This window comes from Cervus canadensis, chromosome 32 (assembly GCF_019320065.1).
Source record: "Cervus canadensis isolate Bull #8, Minnesota chromosome 32, ASM1932006v1, whole genome shotgun sequence".
In the NCBI taxonomy this organism is placed as follows: domain Eukaryota; kingdom Metazoa; phylum Chordata; class Mammalia; order Artiodactyla; family Cervidae; genus Cervus; species Cervus canadensis.
The window spans coordinates 13,327,794-13,350,367 of NC_057417.1; the positions used below are offsets into that span (position 1 = coordinate 13,327,794).

General features: G+C 51.9%; 1 protein-coding gene across 1 annotated transcript; it reads right to left on the reverse strand.

Annotated features, from left to right (window-relative positions):
* Nucleotides 1-22: 22 nt before the first annotated feature.
* Nucleotides 23-21,387, reverse strand: GPRC5B (G protein-coupled receptor class C group 5 member B). The gene is made up of 4 exons (XM_043455872.1): nucleotides 21,215-21,387; nucleotides 10,525-11,538; nucleotides 2,882-2,994; nucleotides 23-1,580 (listed from the first exon to the last, which is right to left on the reverse strand). Exons 2-4 carry the CDS (start codon nucleotides 11,528-11,530, stop codon nucleotides 1,536-1,538), a joined length of 1,164 nt encoding a protein of 387 aa, XP_043311807.1. The 5' UTR covers nucleotides 11,531-11,538; nucleotides 21,215-21,387; the 3' UTR covers nucleotides 23-1,535.
* Between the last annotated feature and the right edge of the window lie 1,187 nt (nucleotides 21,388-22,574).

Below are 22,574 nucleotides of genomic sequence, written 5' to 3' on the forward strand. Positions count from 1 at the left end.
TGGGACACAGCAGACTAGGGCCTCAAGAAAAATCAGAAGGTTTATTAAAACATACTCAGCTCAGACATATTGGCTTTTGAAGAGGTCAGTTTCCCCCCAAACACTAACCTTTTTCATTTTCTGTAAAGGTTAAAGGCTTATGGGTTGTTTTATAGAGAAAAAAAAAAGCAATACAGTGACTAGAGTATATGCAAAAAGACCCACCCTCATTTATACATTCCATGCCGTCAGGTTAAAACTCTTTGCTTTGAATCATTGCCTGCGATTATGCTGGCCAAACAGTGCAGAGAACATGGGGCTTTTAATGGCCGAGATGTCTGAAATGCCAAATAAAGGAATGACTTGCTTAGGACAGATGGAAACCATGACAGAAACAATGGCTTGGAAGAGAACCATTTTCATGGAACTTGCAGAAAACTGAGACAAAAATGTCCCTCAGGCCCTCCCAAAGCAGCAAGAAACCCTCATGTGCTCCACCCAACCCTGGAGCTTTCACTACATCCGCAGAGAAGTCCCAAGAACTCACTGCTTGCTAGGCAGCCGGCATGGCCTCTCCACCCTGGGGTACCCCTGCGGCGTGACAGCATAGTGGAAAATCCACCCCGGCATCTGTCCCCTGGCCAAGCCACGGGACTCTGAGCTGGTGGCTCCACGTGAGCTTTTGAAATGGACGTGGCGGGAGAAGTGGGGAAGGGCTGGAGGAACACTCACGAGGTGGGAAGATGGAGGGGTGACCAGGGGAGCGACGGCTGCTCCAGTCGGAAACTGCCCCTTGGAGGCAGGCAGGCTTGCTTCCTGGAAGTGACGCCAGAGCACGTGGCCCAGAGAAGGAACAAGGGCTGGGTGCTACTTTCTAAGTGTGACTGTCCCTTCAACTCCCAGACTGCCTTCTCTTCTTTGGCACAGGCCAGGCTTCCTCCATCACTGCTCATAAAGCTCTTCCCCGGATGCACTTGGGCTGGGCCTCGGAATCATACCCACAATCTCCTCCACTGCTCCTGACCCCCCTGAAATGTGAAAACCCACAGGCAGGCCAGTGGGGAAGCCCCTATTCGCCTTCCTCACTGAAATGACCGTCTCCAAGAGGCCACCTGGGGTCCAGCACTTGCTGGCGAGGGGCGATGGTATGGGGCTGTCTGTGCTCAGCCAACACCGGCCTGGCCTGCTGGCTGTGAACGCGGTTCTGCTCTTACCCCCAGAGGATGAAACAGTCTTCCCAGCCACATTTTCGAGTGAGCCTAATCCTATTTGCAATTAGCTTTGCTTTAGTTTGCAGGGTTTGAGGTTGGTTTGGTATTACGTGTGTGTGTGTGTGTGTGTGTGTGTGTGGCAGGGGCGGGGAGGGCAGTTGGTGTTAGCTTTTCAGTTCAGCAGTGTTCACATTTACACGAAATCCCCTTGTCTAGGATTTCCAAATCTCCTGGCTGCGAGGCGGCCTTGTTCAGCTACTGTTACTGATTTCTCCCTCAAGAAAGACACGACCAGGGAATAAAATCGGTAAGAGAGACTCTTATTCTCTGGAACTTAAAAGTCTTTCACCAGAGGTGTCTTCCAGTGTAACTTGGTGGAGCGGTTGGGATCTGGAAATAGGAATAACACACTAAGAACTCAGCTTTGCAAAGTCAATGTCAGAAACCCATTTGTTAACAATGTACCAAAGCTAATAAGTTAGCTTGCCTTTTCCTAAAGGGCTGAATAACTCCCAAGAAAAGCAGCAACCACTGTGTGTTAGCTACAGTACTCTGCTCGTGGGAAGGCTGTCTGCCCCTTTTCTATAATCGTGCACCCGAACAAATGTTTCCTTACCCAGAACCCACATCACTTTCTAAGTCCAGGGTGTTTTTATGTACATTGGCCTTGACTGGACACAGAGGGCTTAAGAATGACTGGTGGGGCTAAATTTATTAAAACCCACAGGTCAAATGCTTGAAATTCAGGCTTTTCTTGGTACCCAATGACAAACAGGCCCACGGATGGCTGGTGCTCTTCATGAATGCAACCCGTGAGCCTATTGCTTTGAGTCCCTCCCATACCAGTGCAAACGATGCCTCTCATACCCGTCAAAGGCCAGGAAAACCCAAGTTTCCTCTAGAGATCAAAGACCATCTCTGACTCACACTGAAAATAAAAAAGTTCAGGTTGAGTTATGGAATTGGCACATGATATAGAGAATGGAAATCCAGTTTACACGTGTAAACTGGTTCATGTGTTGTTTGTGAAAGAAGCATGTAGCTATGTTTGAAAATTAAATGTGGGAATGAGAGTGCAATTTTGGATTGCTAGAGAAACAAAATGATGTAATTCCACGGAGGCAAAATGTAAATGATGACAATTCTGCTGAAGGTCTGTTTGGCATCAGATAGTATCTATTTTTGTGTTTGTGGGAGAGAAATGATAATCATTTCAATTTCTTAAATCTTTTAAAGAGTGGGGAGGGTGGGGGAACCTGGTACCCAGCTGGGGCATGGGGCAGGAGGCTCATCTAGGTTGGATGCCAGCAAAATCTGCCAGGGTTTTGTAACTCGGGGCTTTTCCTAAAAGTCACTTCCCAAGGAGAATGTGGGTGGGGGCACCTCCTGAACGATGAAAAGAAGAGAATTCACTGGGTACAAGAGCCCCAAGAAACAGGGACTCGTTTAAATGATCCCCAGATGGTCAACTAACTATAGGGAGATGTCTCATGCATGGAGAAAGGGGGCGGAGAGGAAAGAAGAGAAATGGAAACACTGCAAGCATCCTAGCTGCAAGGGGTGTCGACGTGAGCTGCTCTCTTTGCAGCCCTGTGAGCAGCGTCCACAGAGCGGTGTGTCCCTGTCAAAGCTGCCCCCCACTGCTGACCACTCCAAGGCTTCCTGCCAGAACATCACCTCTTGATACTTACAGTCCCCCCGTTGAGCACAACGGCCATCTCAGTTGGCTGATACACGTTGCTTCTGAACGGAGCGCTGGGTCTGTTTCCCAAGCTGCCATTGCGAAATCCTGCAGTTCGGAGAGCTGAGGAAGGGAAAGGCAACACCACAAAAAAAAAAAAAAAAAAAGGACACAGTTTTGAATTTTGTTTTCTTCCCTTGCATCAACACCATGCTCCAGGCACACGCCCCCCCTCCCCGCTCCTCCCCTTTGTCACAAGCCAGATTCAAAACAAGAGTCACAAAGGCGCTTTGTTCTCGAGTTCTCTTGGAGCCTGACCCATCTCAGTGGGGTTGGGGAGTCTGCAGAATCTGGGCGCAGGCAGCTCTCGGGGAGGGCACCCGGGGTGGAGCCTCTGCCCGCACCCCCAGAGGGCCATGGGTGACAAAGGCAGCGCCTGCATCTCTCACAAGGTCTCTTCTGACAAAAGACCTGCTCACGGCTGAGTGCCATCCACGTCAAGTTCAACGCCATACTGTGCAACACGGTCTCTGGACATACACAGAGGTGGGCAAGCCTGAGATGCGGGAGCACAGGTACATGGTAGAGGTTGGAAATCTTCCTGGGAAAGTGACGCGGGAGAGGACGGAAGGGCCCCAGGCGTATGGGTAGGGTCATTTCTAGACAGGAAAAAAGGGAGATCTGAAGCAAAGGCAGAAAAATCTGTCTGCTCTTTTTACCTCTGAAAGGTAAATGATGTTTCTTATTTGCAGTGCATTTTTGCACATCTAAATTTCCTCTTTTCGTGAAGAAAAATCAAATGACACAAAAAGACTTGGATGAACCATGAATGTGTTCAGTGGGCTATAAAATCTCACATTATATGATTCCAACTATAATATTCTGCAAAAGGGTAAACTATAGAGGCAATGAGAAGATTAGTGATTGGCAGGGGTTTGGGGGGAGTACAGGGCATTTTTAGGGCATTGGAATTACTATGGGTGATACTGTAACAGTGGAGACATGACCTCATGGATTTGTCCAAGCCCACAGAACTGTACAGAGTGACCTCTAGAAAGCAAATTATGGACTTGAGTTAACAATAATGTATCAATATTGATTCATCCATTGGGACAAATGTAACACCAATGCAAGTTGTTAATAACAGGGAAAACCAGGGGGGGATGGGCAGGTGGGAACTCCATGTCCTTCCTGTTAAGTTTTTCTGTACCTAAAACTGCTCTAAAAATAGTCTATTAAAAGATAGCAGAGAAAGAAGAAGCACTATAAAAAAAATCAAAACAAAAGTCTGTCTCAATTGTGAGCTGTTGCCTTCATTATCTTCCTTCTCACTGAAGACACTTATCTTACTTTGCTAAGAAAACCCTCAAATAAAGTCCTCCCTGAAGAGAGTCATTTTTTTTTTTTTTCCTGCCTAAAAAGTGGTAAGAGGACTTGGGATTTTTACCAATTAAATTACTTGGGGAAGGGACCAAAATCACCGTGATAGTACAGTTAACCTTTACAGAGTTACCTTCACACAGTAACCAACCAAGAGCCGGGGCTGGCTATAAAAAATGCTTTATATGTATTATCTCATTTCATTTTCATAGCATAGTAGGTTCTTTTATTATTTCCATTTTACATGGGGCACAGAGTGATTAGGTAACTTGCCCAAGGTCACACAGCTGCTAAGAACCAGCATTTGAATCCAAGTAGAGAGAATCGGTTTCCTTGACCATCACGCTATTGGGGGTCCAAATACGATGTTTTTAACCACTACACTTAGTGACTTAGGAGCAATTTGAATTTAAGTGACATTTGGGGCAGATCAGCCCAGACTGAACCAAGAAGATATAGGCAGAGTGCAGAACGCATATTCTAAAAGACTTGTGAAAACCTCTTTGCCCTAGCACCTTCCAGCCTTCAGTAGCTCCCACGCGCATACTGACAAGGAGCTGCCCTTCCTGGGGAGCTGAGAAGAGGCGACAGGGACCAGGGGACAGACAGTCCCCAGACTCTCACTATCACTAGTCCCGATTCCGAGCCGAGACCTCCTCGAAGAGAGGGAAAACCCAACAGCACGCTTTCCTCATAAAGCAGAGGCTGGCCAGCTGCAGTGGGGGAATGTGGCTCTAACATTCTCTTCAAAGAAACAAAGGCTCAACCGGATCAGTGTCTGTGGGGTGACCTGGCCCAGCGACCCCTCTGGGTAGTGGTTATTTGGAGTGGTTCTCCTCTGGCAAACATCCCTCCCATATTCTGGGTCCCTGAGTACTGGCTACAACTGCATCCTCCCCGGGGCCTTGAGGTTGGGCATGTGACTTAGGCCTGGCCAGTCAGGTCCAGTCAGAGCTAACTCTGGGGTTTTATACTCAAGCATCCTGGGAAACATTCCTTTTCTCTAGTAGGACTCTGTGTGAATCCAGAGCTGCTGTGATTCTAACAGAGCCAAGAGATGGAGAGAGACCGAATCTTGGCATCACTTGAGCCTCCTGGATCTATCCATTTCTGAAGTCTGATCCCCAATACATGAGTTTTGTTGTTGTTTTGTTTACTTAAATTGCTTCAGATGAGATTTTTTTTTTTATTAACTTGCATCTTCAAGGATCCCAACTGACAGCCCACTCTGACCCAGAGGTGAGCCCTCTGAAAGGCAAGCAGGGCTCACCCGCATGGAGGTCCTAAGAGGAATCTAAGAGCATGGGCTAAATGCCAGCCCTCTCCTGTCGAGACTACAAGTGAGGCAAGACTGGGTCCTGCCCCCAAAGCTGACAGGGCCTTCCACTGGGCAGCGAAGGGGCACAGAGTTTAAATCGCCCTTGGCCTAACGAGATCCGAAAGCCCAAATCCCCTCACGGAGGAAAGAACACTTTTCCTTCCTGCTCCTTTGGAAGGTGAACATTTCATGCGCCTTGTTAGCGCTTTCCAAAATGTGATCTGAAGTGCTATATCCTTTAGAGTATTTTCATCTTCTGTCACATACCTCATGCCTTGTTGATGCTTATTAAGAAACAGCAGGCTGCTGAAGTCCTACATACCTGGGGTCCCACTGGGGGAAGCAAGCAAGGCACCAGGGGCTGAGCCGCAGGCCAGCCTGGGGCATACACCTCCCGTCTCTTGACCTCAGGGCTGGACTCTCAAGGGTAGAGAGCCCGAAAGGCTGGCTGGTTAAAATGCAGGAGAGACAGTGCCCACTGTAGCTCCCGGGTAAGGTCCCGTGTAGGGCCTGGTTCCCTAAAATACAGCTGGCTGAGGTCAGACCAAAGATGACAGCAGCTGTTCTCACCATGGCCAGGAAGGGTGCCCAGGCATTCCCCAGCCAGCAAAGTAGGATTTCTAGAACAAAGGCAATCCTAGCCAGGATGACTATTCATTCTCTCTCTGTGAGCCTTCCGAGGGAATTGACTTTGCCTGGTGCCCACGTGAGTTTTGGTGGACACACATTTGGGAGAATGCAAAAAACAGGGCTATTAAAAAAAAGTCTGACAATATCCAAGGTTGGTGAAGTGGGGATGGGGGCTCTCAAACAATTATTCAGGGAAGACTAAATCAGCCCACCTTTCCGTGGGGTGGCATCTGGCAGTATATATCAGGATTGAAAGGTGCAGATTCTGATGCCTGTCTAGGAACTTTTTTGCAAGGAGGTAATTGATCAAGGACACAAAGATGAATGGATAAGAACGGTCTTTGTAGCCTAACTTGTATGGAAAGCCGGAAACAAGCAGAGTATTCACCACCTAAGATCAAAAATAGCTCAGTACTAAATCATCTGCCTGCAGTGCAGGAGACCCAGGTTCAATTGCTGGGTCAGGAAGATCCCCTGGAGGAAGAAATGGCAACCCATTCCGGTGTGCTTGCCTGGAGAATCCCAGAGACAGAGGAGCCTGACAGGCTACAGTCCACGGGATTGCAAGAGTCGGACACGACTTGGCGAGTAAACCACCACCAAGATCAGGAAAACAAATTTGGTGCCTCCTAGAAAGCTCTGTCTTGTGAAAAGGACAGCTCTGCAGTTGTTGACCTGGAAAGGCCTCCCTCCATGATCCACTGTCAATTTAAGCAAGCGCGTTGCAGACAGCCTCTTAGACAACCAGTGCTTTCAACCTGGTTCCATCTTAGAAGCACTTGGAGAGCCTAAAATACTTGAGCCCAAACAGACTTACTCAATCAGATTGAGGGGGCAGGCGCTGCTAATTTATTTAAAGCTGCCCAAGAGACTCTAATGTGCAGACAGGTTAAGAGCCGCTCTGCTGGACTGGTGTGTGTGGGGTTGTGTGTGTGTGTGTGTGTGTGTGTGCGCGCAAGGTCGGGGTACTGTGTCTGGCAAGACAGGAGCAAACAGTCAGCAATAGTTGCCTTTGGGCAATGGGATTCTGAGCAATTTTTATTATTTTCACTTGCTGAACTCCTGATTATTGTTGATCTTCTGTCATCAGAAAGGAATAAAAAGGTTATTTTTGTTTTGGAAAAGAAAGAGGGGAATGAGGGACAATGTCCTTGGATCTGGAACCCAGAGTATGAAACAGATGGGTGGGTGGGCACCTCTGAAGCCCCATCACCCCCTGTGCCAGTCCAGGCACTGCTGGTTCTGACATGGGTCCCAAATCGCTTTGATCTCTGGATCTTACATGGATACGACACAGTGACTGCATTTTCGCAAGAAAGGATGCAGGGCATTCAGAAAACCAAGCTTCCCTCTCTCTTCTCCACTGTGAGCTTGAACAAGTTGCTGGACACTCCGAGACTCAGTTTCCTGCTCTGTAAAATGGGACTGATAATCCCTGTCTTCTCAAGGCACAGAGTTGCTCTGGCATACCTGTGAGATGAGGGATGCTGAAGGGCTTTGAGAAGAGAAGTTCTGTGGCAGAGTGGTCAGAGTGGGCTCTGGAGCCAGGCTGCCTGGGTTCAAACCTTGGCTCTGCCTCTTAGGCGAATTGTTCAGCCCCTCCATGCCTCAGTTTCTTGTCTGCTCAATGGACCTCACTGAGTTATTGCAGGGATTAAATGAGATTAGTTGCTAAAATGCTCAGAACGGTACCTGTCCATCATAAGTACCCAGGAAACGTTAGCCATCCTTCACTTTTGATGCCCCTAATACTTGTAAGTAGTTCTAGCACCCCACTGATTCTTGCACTGCAGATAAACTAGACCATCAGGTTCAACAACACTGATTCTTAACCTTCTAGGGATCACAAATGGCTTTGAGAATTTGACAAAGCAATAGACTAATTGCCCAGTGAATGTATAAAGCTCTACATCCATTTCAGGAGTTCCTGTTACCATTAAGGTCCAAGGGGAGTTTGTGAGTGTCAGATAAAGAGGATCCTATTCCAAGAGAGGCCAGGGAAGAGGTGGCTCCACCAGGACCCCAAGAACTGGTCAGGTGCCTGGCCTCTGCTTATCATATGCCCCGAGGGACCCTCTGGGCTCCCCGTAATGACCCCCATCTCCTGGCTACCAGGGGAGTCAGCCCCACCAGAGCTGTGGCTCATCCCTGTCAAATCTCTCGACAAACATAGGCTTGCTGGTCTGGGGCTTCCAGTAAGAAGGAAACTGCTCTGACAAAGGCCACCCCAGGACTGTGATTCTACCCATGGTGGGGGGAGGGGAAATGGGGGGGCGGGTCTGTCATTCTCCTGGGGGTCTGACCAGGAGCAGGGTGCAGAGGCAGCTGGGCACCTCCTGGTGGGAGGAGGGCTGCAGGTGGCCTTGGAGGACCTGGGGGCTTGATGTGTTTCCCCTGGCCTGTGGGGGTGGGCGGCTATGCTGAACCCAAAAAGGCTGACTCTGCAGACCAGACCACCGCCCAGGCACCTGGGTGAGCATCACAGAAAAGGAGACTCAACCATTCGGAAGGGGCCACCTCCTATGTCACTGGGCAAGACCAAATCTCTTAGAGCCTCTACTTATTCCTCTGTGAGATGGGGATAATAACAGACCCTACCTCGTCAGCTGGAGGGATGGACTAATGAGATAATGCAGGTTAAGGAGTAGGGTCTGGCATGTAGTTAGTGTTCAAAAAATGATGATTATACTAGGTTATTATTACTACTGCTGCTGCTACTGCTACTATTATTATTATAGCGCCTGATAAATCTTTAGGTAACTGGGAAAAAGCACTTTTAATTAATGTCAAGTACTGGGAACCCAGCCGACTTGCTTTAAGCAACAACGGTGAGAGACACTTCTCCAGCATCTCTAGCAGGGGTACCTGGGGCCTGGGCCGTTTCTTCTTGGCTCACCTGGGGATCCCACCACGGTAGTGGCACACAGCCTGGGTTTCACACAAACCTGCCGAACCTCTGCTTTTCTGTTGGCGGAGCTAGTAGAACTTGGCTAGCCCATTTAGGGGAGCCCTGGGGGACATTCATGGCAGCAGGAGATAGGAGTTGATGGGCAGATGCCGCAGCCTCCTGTCCTCCAAGGATCAATTCTGAGGCTCGTTCTACACGTGTCCCTGGCAGGAATGAGCCCCAGCTGCCCAAGGTGGTAACCAGCTCTTGACACTCTTGTTCTGGCATTTCTGCCTTCCCAGTCTCATTCTCCCTGGCAGGGGCGACCTTCTAAGTAAACTACCTGCGACAAGTCTCAGGCTCTGCTTTCAGGGGAACCCAACCAAGTACATATTCAACAAGCCAGGTGCCGTGGGGGCCCCTCGCTACCTCAGGACTCACAGCAGCTTTATGGGGTACACAAAGTCTACATCTGGGAAGGGGCAGGATCCCAACCCAGACTCTGACTCCAGGGCCCAAGTTCATCCACTCCTGGAGACAGAGCTAGAGGCAAGCACACAGGCATTGCCTCTCAACATCCCCTGCATCCAGCTAGCACATGGGCTGCAAACTCAAACACTTCCAGGAAGCAGGCAGCTGATGTTGATGTGCTATAGTGGCTGGGACAGGGAGCCACGGGGAATGTGAAAAGTGAAAGTCACTCAGTCATGTCCGACTCTTTGCAACCCCATATACTATACACTCCATGGAATTCTCCAGGCCAGAATACTGGAGTGGGTAGCTGTGCTCTCAGATCTCCTGCATTGGGGGCAGCTTCTTTACCAGCTGAGCCACCAGGGAAGCCGAAGGGGAGTGTAGTGAAGAGAAAATGCATGCCCACCTAAAAGGCCACCATCACCTGGGAGGGTAAGAGACAGGGCCTTCCAGCCAGCTGCAGACAATGGTGCCAGGTGAAAACAGCAGCCCAGCATTGCCAGATCCAAATTTTCAAAAAAGGCCAGCAACCTGACTTTTTACATTAAATTAGTTGAGAGTGCTAATTAAGTCTCTTCCCAGGTGGCTCAGTGGTAAAGAATCCGCCTGCCAATGTAGGAGACACAGGAGACGTGGGTTTGATCCCTGGCTCGGGAAGATGCCCTGGAGAAGGAAATAGCAACCGACTCCAGTATTCTTGCCTGGAGAATCCCATGGACAGAGGAACTTGGAGGGCTACAGTCCATGAGGTTGCAAAGAGTCAGATACAACTGAACACGCATGCAGGCATGCACGCTAAATAAATTGATAATGCTGAATCTCTGGGGGCCAGTTTCAGCGCAGGGCTCATTGTTTGTGAGCTCTGATCTGCCAGGACAATCCCCAGGACCTCCGATCCCCAGTGGAGGAAAAGGAGCTCTTTTGGGAGGAACAGCCTAACCCAGCGGGACAGTGCCCCCTTTACCTGCATTGTGTTCATCCATTGAGAAGGCTTTGTTCTCCATGTAGGTCCGCGGCAGCTGCACATCTTCCTCAAACGCCGTCTCCCGCATCCTTGGCTGTGACGTGTCGAAGTAGTTGGGCGTGTTTTCCTGCGGGGCCGGCAGAATGGTGCAGTGGATCTCTGGGATGGCGTGGAAGATGACAAAGACCCAGCCACTGGCCACCAGCGTGATGGCCAAGGTGGGGTCGCCCCAGGCATCTCCCTGTCGTAGCTCGGCGTTGCCAAAGAGGTACATGGTCATCCAAGCCACCCAGATGAGCACGGACAGGAAGGCCGTGACCAGGATGCAGACTCCGTTCTGCTTCCACTTCTTGAACTTGCCACACAGCGAGAAAAAGGCCAGCCCCAGGGTGGCCACCAGCAGTACCATGTCGTAGATGAGGGCCATCGCGAAGTCCATGGGCTCGTAGGCACAGGCCGGCTTCGCGTCTCGGAGCACGGTCAGCACCAGCCACTCGATGGCGATGATGACCTGCACCAGCATCAGGCACAGGGCCATGCCCAGCAGCTGCCAGCCCGAGGGGCTCTTGCCATGGCGCACCAGCCTTCTCACTCGCCACGCCTGGCTCAGCAGGCAGGAGAAGCAGAGCGCAAAGAGGACGCCCCAGAGGAACCGGCGGACTGAGCAGATGGTCTCGTCCTCCCGGATGATAAAGGCGAAGGTCAGCCCAAAGAGGCCCAGGGTCCCCAGGAGGAAGAGGAAGTGGAGGCCCACGGGGTCCTTTTTCTCCTTGTCCTTGATGAACGGCAGCCGCACCAGCAGGATAAGCATCAGAAGCAGCGTGATCAGGGCGCCCGCCCCGGCCACCGCCTCCACCACGATGCCCCAGATGGTGTCCAGGTCGCACAGGGACACGTACTGAGGGAGAAGGTCCAGCCCGCAGCCCCGGGACGTGCTGGCGTTCTCAGAGGCCCCGGAGGCAATCACGAAGAGCAGGAGGAAGGCGAGCGCCTGGTGGGTTCTCATCTTTCTCTCTGATGCCGCCGCGAAGGTTCCAGAAAAGTTGGGGGGAGAAGACCAATTCATGGTGAGACTTCCACTCTCCTGACTTCTTTAAAAGGAGACCCTACGTCCCTTCAAACCCACCACCAGCCCCTTTCTCCAGGCAGCACAGCCTGGCATTGGGAGTGGGTGAGGATTTCGGTCCCCATCTGCCCCCTTGGCTGGACTCGGTGAACAACCATGAACCGTCAGCGCTAGTGGCTGGAGGAGAGGGTGGGAGGGAGACTCCCTTTGTCTGAATACCCTGTCCTAGTCGTTGAATGTGAGGCCGTGTCTGACCTCTTTAAAAATAAGGGAGTAAAATGAGACTCGAAGAGATGCTCATGGGCTGAGCGCTCACTGGGAGAAGGACAGGCCTTGTGGTTTCGGTCCTTCACTGCTAACAGCTGACACTCCCCGATGACTCAGCCAGGCACCCGACACAGTGAGTCCTCACGCCGGTGACAACAGTCTTGAGGAGGCTGGGACACTTGCCCAAGGTCACACACTCAGCTCCTAGAAGCACCCCCTCTTAGAAGCTTCCCCGCATTTCAAACACAGTGTCAACTGTCTTCCTGGGTTCCACCCTTTCCCTCTCCCCTCACACATCCTACCCTTCTTGCAAAGATCTCCTGAGAATCCATCCTCTTGCTCCAGGGAGCCCCCCCTCTCCTGGAGAGGCCTGCAGGACGCCCCAGAGACGGGCTTATTCACCCGAATCTCCTCTTTCCTCCCTGCTTCCTCCGCTTAGACCCCTCCCACCCCCGCTTTCATGGAAAACTGCTCCTCCACACCCTGGTCTCAGCTCTCCAGTCATCCACTCAGACCTTGGCCAAGGTCACACCCCCTCCCCCTCCCCAGCACGTCTTGTCTATTTCTTAGGTCTAATCGCATCTGTCATCCTTTTGCCTGCTTACTTTGTTTCTCCGGTCCCTTCCTCCTCTCCTCCCTTCCTGTCGTTCTTCGCCACCAGCTGCAGGAGGACAGGGACACTGTCTTGTTCATCAGCCCAAACCAGGGTTTCTCAGCCCCGGGCTCACGGACAGTCTGGGCCCGAGCCTCCCTTGTTTGGGGGTCTGTGAATTGCAGGAGGTGGGGCAGCACCCCTGGCCTCCACCTCCAACTGAAGCACACCCTCTCTCCTAGCAGTGACAACCCCTCAACATTTTTTAGACACTGCCAACGTTCCCTGGGGGGTGGGAAATCACAGAACGAGCACCACTGGTGAAGAACCAGCACCAAGTAGATGCTTCTTAAATACTGCGGGAATGAGACTTCTCAACAGGGCCCTCCTCTACCCACTGCCACCAGGTCTTTGCTTTTGCAGGGAGCCTGGCCTTGGGAGAGCCCGGCCTGCCCAGCTCTGCTGTGCTGAGCTTCTGGGCATCTTAAGGCAGACTTAGCTCCGCCCACAGTAAGGCTGTAACCAGCCACCTCCCAGGCAGCTCAGCACATCCCTGGGGCTTTCTTAAGTAAATGCAGTATCGACCACTTCTCTCTCTCTCTCTCTCTCTCTCAGCTACTTGATGGGATATACTGAGCAGCTCTGATCCTGCCTTGGCCGCAGGATAAATTATTGATGCCACAGACTGAGAAAGAGCCTGGTGCTACAGGGTGATCCTTCCTTTGCCCAGAGATGAGAGAAGGCAGGAACAGAGGGTATCTGACAAGGGATGCTCCTGAAACAAGCACCCAGACAGTGGTAATCAGGCCCCTGGTCCCACCACTCTTCATGCCGTGTCAGTCAGAAAAGTGCCGCCTCAGCTATTTATGCCTTGTCTACACACCCCCTGTAAGTTACTTACTTAACTGACTCACCATGGTCTCTTGAAACTGACTCAGAAGAAAGCTCAACACATTGGAATGCCTGTTGATGGAACTCATGTTGCATCCCCATTGCCATATCCCAATGTATCACCTTTGGAAAAAAACGCTGTCCTAGTCAGAGCTGTTTTATCACAAGAGCACACTTGGAATCAACATTTAAGAACCACCAAGCCCAGAAAAAAAAAAAAACAAAATAAAAACTGGATATGCTGGAACAAAATGCCATTGGCCCCTGACACATTGTAGTGGATTTCCTCTAGACCTCTCATCAATGGCAAATGTGATTAAGAGACTTCTCAGCAAGTGTTCTCAGCAAGTGACAACAGAGCACACCCCAGGCAGCCTTTCTAGTTCATACAGAAGCCAACAATCCCCAGGGCGGCTGGGAGGAGACAGGGAAGAAGGTGCTTCTGGAGTCTTGACCATCAGCCCTCTCCCGAACTCTCCCCACACACCTCCAGGCCAGTGGTTCTCAACCAGGGTGATTGTGATCCCAGGGAACACTGGGCCACGTCTAGGGACAGTTCTGCTTGTCACAACTGGGGAGGGAAGTGCAACTGGCAGACTCTAGCGGGTAGAGTCCAGGGAAGATGCTAAGCATCTCATGCTGGAGAAGACTCTTGAGAGTCCCTTGGACAGCAAGGAGATCAAACCAGTCCATCCTAAAGGAAATCAACCCTGCATATTCACTGGAAGGACTGATGCTGAAGCCGAAGCTCCAATACTTTGGCCACCTGATGCGAAGAGCTGACTCATTGGAAAAGACCCTGATGCTGGGAAAGACTGAAGGCAGGAGGAGAAGGGGACGACAGAGGATGAGATGGTTGGGTAGCATCATTGACTCAATGGACATGAGTTTGAGCAAACTCCAGGAGTTGGTGAAGGACAGGGAAGCCTGGTGTGCTGCAGTCCATGCGGTCACAAAGAGTTGGACACGACTGAGTGACTGAACAACATGCCTAAGATGGCCCTCAACACTTGAGTGATCTGGCCCCACATGTCAGCAGTGCTGAGGATGAGAAAGCCTGGTTTATACTGAGAACAGACTTGATATGAAGAAGCCAGGAGACCAGCCAGGCCTCTCAGCCTCGTGCCTGCACCCCAGGTCGTTTCCTTGCAGGATCTAGACTTTCTTTAGCTGCCCCCACTCACTCTCTTGGAGGAATCTCCTCTCTTCAGACCTGCCTACAAGTTGGAACTTGATCCTGCCGGTTCATCCCTCGGTTCTGCCGGCTCGTCTCTCTTCCTGACTGACCTTCCAACAACAACAGGAAAACCAATGTGAAGAAAATAGAAAGATGGCAACCAAGCTTCTGAAATTGTGTGGGTTCTTCTGGCTGTGGTCCCCGTCTCTAGTTCCCACTCCTTTCCGACATGGGAAATAGATGCACTCTTGCTTTCTGCTTTCATTCCTGAGGGTGGAACCCTTTCCTTCATCCAGTTCTGAAAAGAGCTCCTGATTTTCCTCTGGAGAGCCCTCTTCAGCCCCAGCTGTAAGCCCCAGACCCAGCCTGGCCAACTGAAGCATTTATCCCATCCTTTGGCCGCACTGATTGGCCAATCGAAGCATTTATCCCACCCTTTGGCTACACTGATTGGCCAATCGAAGCATTTATCCCACCCTTTGGCCGCACTGATTGGCTCAGGGACAGGCACTTGGCCTCAACCAGACCCATGAGAATCAGTCTTAGGATTTTTGCTAGAATTAACTGGAAAGGGGTTTTCTCCTGTTACTAGGGTTAATAGGCAGAAAGGAAGGCAAAAGGAGAAGAGGGCGGCAGAGGATGAGATGGTTGGATGGCATCACCGACAAAATGGACATGAACTTCAGCGAACTCTAGGAGACAGTGAGGGAGAGGGAGGCCTGGCGTGCTGCAGTCCGTGGGGTCCCAAAGAATCGGACACAACCTAGCAACTGAACAACAACAAGCTAAAAGGATATAAACCTGGAGCTGGAGAGGGCATATTTACCATCACAGGAAAGAACCTGCCTGAGAGGAAAGCTGGCCCACAGGAAATCATCACGTGATGGACAGGAGTCCCAGTACACTGCAAGGCTGGATTCAGTTATGCCTGAAGCCAGATACCCTGGTCTTTGCACCTCCAGCAGCCAATTAAGTTCTCTTTTTTGGATTAAGCCATTTTGAGATGGGTTTATGTAACCTGTTAACAAAGAAGTTCTATGATGTATCCCACATGATGTGGCCCTCTTCTTCCAGGAAGTCCTCGTTAATCAACATCTAGGCACCAGGGGCTTTGGAAGCATTCAGTTGTCCCAAGTAGGTCATTATCACTGAGAGGGATGCCCATGAGGTGACAGTCATTGTTCTGCAGGACTCTATCCAGGATGGGCAGAAGGAGGGCTACACCACCTCACAGAATGAAGCTGAGTCCAGCTCATCTAGGCTTTCTGGGGGATTCAGAATTGCCCTGTGGAGTTCTCTTACTGCCGCAGTGAACACAACAATGACTGTTAACTCTCACAGGCTTTACAATGCTCTAGGCCCTCTGCTATGCACTTCACATATACTAACACCTAATCATCTGGACAATGACACCAGGAGGCAAGTGGTATCACTATCTGCATTTTACAGGAAATAAAACAGAGAGGCCAGTTGGCTTGTCCAAGCTAGGACAAGCTATACAGCTAGAAAGTCGTGGAATCAGGAGAAAAACATACTATTGTTACTGGGCTCTTCCGACAAACCAGGGCTCTGGAAATGTCACCGGGTGAGCCCTTCGCTAGCCAGTCTATCTAAATTAGGTTCCTTTTGCCCCTTTATGCTCTATACCAATATTCCTGATCTTTATCTTTGTAGCATATACCACAATTTTCAATTGTTTTTATTTTATTACTCTTTTGGTCTGCCTCCCCCACACCCAGGCTCCTGTTTTGTTCTGCATCAATTCCCCAGCACCTGGCACACGGGCAGTGCTCACGGCCCAGTTGCTGAATGAATGAACTGATTAAATATGGTCTCCAACCCTCATGTCATAGGGCCGGAAGATGCTCTCACGGTCATCTTATAGAGGAGGGGACTGGGGCTTAAGTCCAAGTTTGATCCTCAGGCTGGCAACAGCAGCAGCATTGCCTGGGAGCTTGTAAGAAATGCAGACTCTCCAGAGTGGGCCTGGCCACCTGTGTTTCCACAGCCCTCCAATAAGCTCCAGGTGTGCTCAGATGCTTGTGTGCACTGAGGTTTGAGAAGCACGAACGTATACAGCTGGGGAGCCAGAACCGTGGCCCTACACCTTCTGCTTCACTACCACTGCCCCAGACCCTACTCAGGCTCCATCGCACCGACTGTCAGGTAAGCCCCATCCAGCCCCATCCTCCACCTGAGGCCTCCCCCTGCCAAGAAGGGAGCTCTCCAGGATCCCCAAACTGCACAAAACCTGATTAGAGGTTTGGAGTCGGCCCCAGGGCAAGGCTGACTGGGGCGGGATGAATATATGGCAACAAATCCATGGGATGTAGGCATGCAGCTCCTCAAAAGGAGTAATGAATAAAGTGACGAATGTGCAAGACTCGGCTCACATACTAATTACTTTGCTGCCGGCCAGGCTCCCAGAAATGTGACTCATTCAGATGCTCTTAAATACACTGCGTCGCACACGCACGCGCACACACGCTCTCTCTCCCCACAGAGGGGCCAGAAGCTGCCGGCAGGTGGTGGAGCAGCACGCACCATTTCTCACAAGCTGGGGCCTGCAGAGGCTGGAAAGAATGCAGACAAGATTCCTTGTGCGAGGACAGGGCTGCTGCCTGCCTGCAGGCCACAAGCAGGGCTGGTTCTCCCAGCCTTGATCCTCATCAAGCAGCATGAACTTTGGGTTTCCGATTCCACCTCTGGCATTTGCTAGAACCTTGAGACCTGGGGCAGCAGACTTAACCTTACTTGCCTCGGTTTCTTCATCTACAAAATGGGAGTGATAACACCCGTCTTGCGGGGTTCTTGTGAGGATTAAAATAATAAGTAGGGTTATTATAGTTAACTATATAGTTAACTATAGTTAACATGGGGTAAGCACTTATATATAAAGTGTCTGTTAAATAAATAACAGACTGGCAAATGCCCTGAGGTTATGAACTTTTCTGACTTTCCTTTTCCAGGAGGGGCAGTTGCCATGGAGATGGGACTCAAATAGGCTTACCCAAGTGTTGGTTCACCACTGGTTTCCTGCCTCCACCATCACACACCGAGAAAAGAAGTCCCTGAGGGGGTGTGAAGGGGAGAAGCCTTTGGGGTGGTCTACCTTCAGTCCAGTTCAGTCGCTCAGTCATGTCCGACTCTTTGCGACGCCATGGACTGCAGCACGCCAGGCCTCCCTGTCCATCACCAACTCCTGGAGCCTGCTCAAACGCATGTGGTCTACCTTGGAAACTCTCAAACTCTCCTGATTTCCCACAGCAGGTGCTCTAAATGGCGGCTTGACTGCAAAGGTGGTTTTCCAGAGGGGAACTAGTGCTGGAGGACCCGAGGCCAGTCTGCATGCCCTAAAACCGGGTGCCCTTGCTGAGGAGTCAGAAGCAGACACCCAGAAACCAGACACCAGCCCTTCTGGGAACTAGTGTCCTCACCTTCCCACCCACCCAGACAACAGGAGATACAAGACGTACAAAACTGCTCTGGAACATGCCATTCTGACCTGCTTCCCCTTGGCTACTGCCAGCAGAGGCACCTTTAACCCACCTTCTCTAAAGAAGTGGGGAGGAGGCGCAGGCGCATGGACGGGAAAGAAAAACCAAGCAGGTCTGGAGGGCCTTCCCTAGCCCTGGGCATGTCTAAAATACCACTGAAACCTGGCACAGAATTTACACTCCCATCCGTGTCCTCAAGGGTGGAAGACCTCAGCTGGAGGAAGTCAGACAGAACTGAGTGACATAGGGCATTACTTAACCTCTCTGACCTCCAGTCTTTTCCTCTGTAAAACAATGATAGTAATAATGCCGCTTTCTCAAAGCTGACGTGAAACGTACTTAGTAAGTACTCAGCCCGGTGCCTGGCAGACAGGGAGCGCTGGGCCCTGATTTGTTACAATAACAATGACAATTCTCAGTGTCCTGTTGGGAATAGGAAGTGGTAATGCGACTTGGCCAGTCTTCCTGGAAGTGACGGGATGAGCTGGGACTAGAACCCGCTGCTCAGGACTCCTGACCTCAAGGCCGCTGCACCCCGGTTGGATTCCCCCATGTTCGGAGGGCCAGGATGAGGCTGCGGAGCCGGTCTCCCCACGCACCCCAACACCACACTCTGTCCCTGCCCACTCCCCTTGGAGCGCTGGTGCATTTCCTGCTCCTGAAGGATTAAACTGTTCAAGGTTTCCTGACACTGAAACTCTTTCCTAGACCTGCAGTCTTACCCTTTGATATCTTTTCCAAGTTATACCGTCTCATAATCTTTAGTTCCCAGCACCATCCAGACCAGCAGACTATCTGGGGGCCCTTGAATTTAATAAGCCTCACACGTTAGTAAACAGGGTTGTCAGAACACAGGCTCCGTGATCCATGAATATGCAAAGCAGCTCCAATCCTGTAAATAAAAGCAATCATTTAAATGCAAATTGCATCCTTGGCTGCCCGTTCCAGGGTGGATGGTTCCTCTCAGGCTGTAATTCCAAGAAGAAAATGTGACTAACTCAGAAGCTCCAGGAAGCTCTTGCGTGGAAGTGCTTATGGAGCCGTGGGTGCTGGGTGGGGGCTGCTTAGGGTGGACAGAAACTGGGAGAAGTGGGTTCTAAAACCTGACCCATCCCTGGCGTAGGCTCATTCAAAACAGTCCCCACAGGTCTGCTTCGGAGGCTCCCGGCGCCTCGCCATCCCCAGAGTCAGAATGAAAGGGGAGCTGCTTTCCCTCTCCTTGTGGAGGTCAGGGGAGCTTTTAAAAATCAGATCTCGTGGCTTTCCACTCCAAACCCTCCCTCCAAGGATTCATTTAGGAGAATAAAACCTAAGCTCCTTTCCATGGCCTCCCAAATCATGGTTTGGCTGGTCCCTGCCATCTCCTTTCAGACCCCCACTCTCAACATCTGCCTACGAGCTCCAGCCACAATGGCCTTTGTTCAGTTTCTCTAAGCTCATTCCCACCTCCCAGCCTTTGCACTCGAAGTGCCCTCGGCCTGGTTCAGTCTTTCCCCAACATCTGCCAGTGGCGGGGGAGGCGGGGGGCGGCCCTATCTTGCAAAGCTCCACTAAAATGTCACTGCGCAGAACTCTTGTCACTTTATTTTACATCATCCTGCTTTATTTTCCTGGCAGCACTTATCCCAATTGGAAGTCCTATCCACTTACTATTTATTTACTTGTTTAGTGTTAGCCCAACTCCCCAGTGCTCTGAGAGCAGGGGCTTATCTGCCAGTTGTGTAGCTGGCACATTTACTGAAATAATACATTAACCAATCAAGATTTAAGCTTCTCTCTCTATCAAGGCTGCTTGTCTCGCTGCCTGTGCCCTAAATGGCGACTCCTTCCCACTTCCATTTTTCCTTTCCCAGCTCAGTTCACCACTTTTCAGACAGAGCAGGAACAGATAGGAAAGAGTTCACTCCACAGTCCAGATACAAAATTGGCCGGGTGGAGGGCTCCCAACCAACAGACACCGATTTGCATTCTATTTACATCCCATTTGCATGCAGTTTAACTCAACGTCTTGAGTCCTCCAGAAAGCCTCCATCCCTGGGGAAACTTATGAATCAAGGTTCCTCGGCAGAAGTTCCAAAGCTTTTGTGCCAAGCCCCTCCCCCACTTTTCGCCTCTTTGCGAGGACCCCCAGTTCCTCCTGGGCTCTGCTCAGGTCTCCCCCCACCCCCCATACTGGCGCAGTTGGGCAGCCAATGTGGCGCGTGGCCCGGGGCCCCAGGCGGGGACGCCGCTGCCCGCCACACTCCAGGGGCCTTTGTCCGCGCTCCAAGGAGCCGCCCCCTTAGCGAACTGGGGACAAGTTGCGTTGCGGGGTGGCGGGGGTGGGGGGGGGCGATTGGCTAGGCCTGGGAGTGACATAGCCGGGGAATGAACCCATGGGCTGCGCTGGAGCCGTCCTCGGTGGCAACGGTACCCCCTCTCTGGCTAGTTAACCAGCCCTCCGGCCGAGGCGGGTGCGGGCGGTAGGGGTACCGGGATGCTTCGGACTGAAAGCCTGTGTCCCCCAAAGGGTGGGGACGCAACACAGGGCTGATCATCGCCTCTAGTCTGGCCGGAACTGAAACGCTAACCCCCAGCCATTGTATGCAGCCGCCCCTCACTTGTACCCCAGCTCCAGGTCCCAGCTCTGCCTCTTTGCCCCCGCAGTGTCCCCTCCTTGTCGGTAGTGCGTAGCCGCGGCCGGCTGAGAGCTTGACCCCCAGTCCCTACGGCAGGTGCGGCAGCTCACCTCCAAAGCTCGCCCCTTGTGCCCCCGGCTCCGCCTGCCCTGTCTGTGGTCAGGCCCCGCGCCTGCCACGCAGCCCCCAGACCTGCCCGCGGCTGCCCTCACACGAGTCACTCGGGCACGCCTGAAGCCCCTTACAGTTCCAGCGGCCCTTTGCCTGATCTGCGATCGCCTCCAGACCCTCCTCTGAGACTTTGATCTCCGCCTGGTCCGGGAACACCGCCCCCGCCTCATAAAGGTCCCAGCCTTCTCCTCCACCCCCTGCCCCGCGCTCTGCGGGCTCCTTCTCCCGCCAAACTGTGGTCCTCCAGCCCGGAAACCCCAACTCCCCCAGCAGACTAACCCCTTGGGGAAGAGGGGGGACTCAGAAAAGCCCAAGAAGCAGACCCCATCCCAACGCTCCCAAGTCCACCGCGGGAAAAGTTTCTGGGGTCGCCGCAGCGCCCTCCACCCCGCCGGCGCGGCTGGCACTCACCGACCCCCGCGGCCCCGCAGCGCCGACGCTCCCGCTGGCCCTCGGCCCGAGTCACATCTCTGCAGCGCCGCCGTGGCCCCGGCCCAGCGATCCCGCCCGCCCGCTCGTCCGTCCGGCCTCACTGCATCGCACTCGGGAGCCGCAGCCGCGCGAGGCGCCCCCTGGCCCGGCCCGCGCTGCTGCAGCCGCCGCGGCCCCGCCCCCCGAGGCCCCGCCCCCAGGGCTTTCGAACCCCGCCCCCGTCCCGGCAAGGGCTGATTGTTCCAAGCGGAATCCGGCGCACGCTCCTGGCTCCCCTCTTGCAACGCCCGAGACGAGCCCCCTCCAGTGTCCGCATTTAGAGAACACCACCCTCACATCCACAGAGCGTCCAAAAGCACTCTGGACGCTCCGGACACTTTCCTCCGTTGATCCACTTGCAGAAACACACACATAGAGGGGCTTTCTAAACTGTGGGTTCCTAAACAGCTGCTGTTCTTTCGCCCAGTCGTGGCCGACTCTTTGCGACCCCCCTGGACTGCAGCACGCCAGGCCACCATCTCCTTGAGTTTGCCCAAGTTCATGTCCGTTGCCTCGGTGTTGCCATCCAGCCATCTCATCCTCTGACGCCCTCTTCTCCTTTTGCCTTCTGTCTTCTCCAGCATCAGGGCCTTTTCCAATGAGTCCGCTGTTCGCATCAGGTGACCAAACTACTGGAGCTTCTGCTTCAGCATCAGTCTTTCAGGCGAGTACTCAGGGTTGATTTCCCTTAAGATTGACTGGTTTGATCTCCTGGCTGTCCAGGGGACTTTCAGAAGTCTTCTCCAGAACCACATTTCGAAGGCATCAATTCTTTGGCGTTCTGCTTTCTTTCCGGTCCAGCTCTCACAACAGTACCCGACCACTAGGAAGACAATAGCCTTGACTATATAACCTTTGTCGGCAGAGTAGTGTTTCTGCTTTTCAACATACGATCTAAATTTGTGTTGCTTTCCTGCCAAGAAGTAATCATCTTCTGATTTCATGGCTGCAGTCACCATCCACAGTGATTTTAGAGCCCAAGAAGAAGAAATCTGTCACTACTTCCACTTTTTCCCCTTCTATTTGCCATGAAGTAATGGGGCCTGATGCCATGATCTTAGTTTTTTGTAATATTTAGTTTTAAACTGGCCTTTTCACTCTCCCCCTTCACCCTCATCAAGAGGCTCTTTAGTTCCTCTTTGTTTTCTGCCATTAGAGTGGTATCATCCACATATCTGGGGTTGTTGATGTTTCTCCCGCCTATCTTGATTCCAGCTTGTGTCTTATCCAGACTGGCACTTCTCATGATGTGCCCGGTGTATAGGTCAAACAAACAGGGTGACAGCAGACAGCCCTGTTG

Coding starts and splice junctions, on each gene's coding strand:
- GPRC5B (XM_043455872.1), bottom strand. CDS start 11,530: ATGAGAACCCACCAGGCGCTCGCCTTCCTCCTGCTCTTCGTGATTGCC. Junction 2,995..10,524: donor AATGGATGAACACAATGCAG/GTAAAGGGGGCA, acceptor TCCCTTCCTCAG/CTCTCCGAACTGCAGGATTT. Junction 1,581..2,881: donor TTGTGCTCAACGGGGGGACT/GTAAGTATCAAG, acceptor TCCTATTTCCAG/ATCCCAACCGCTCCACCAAG.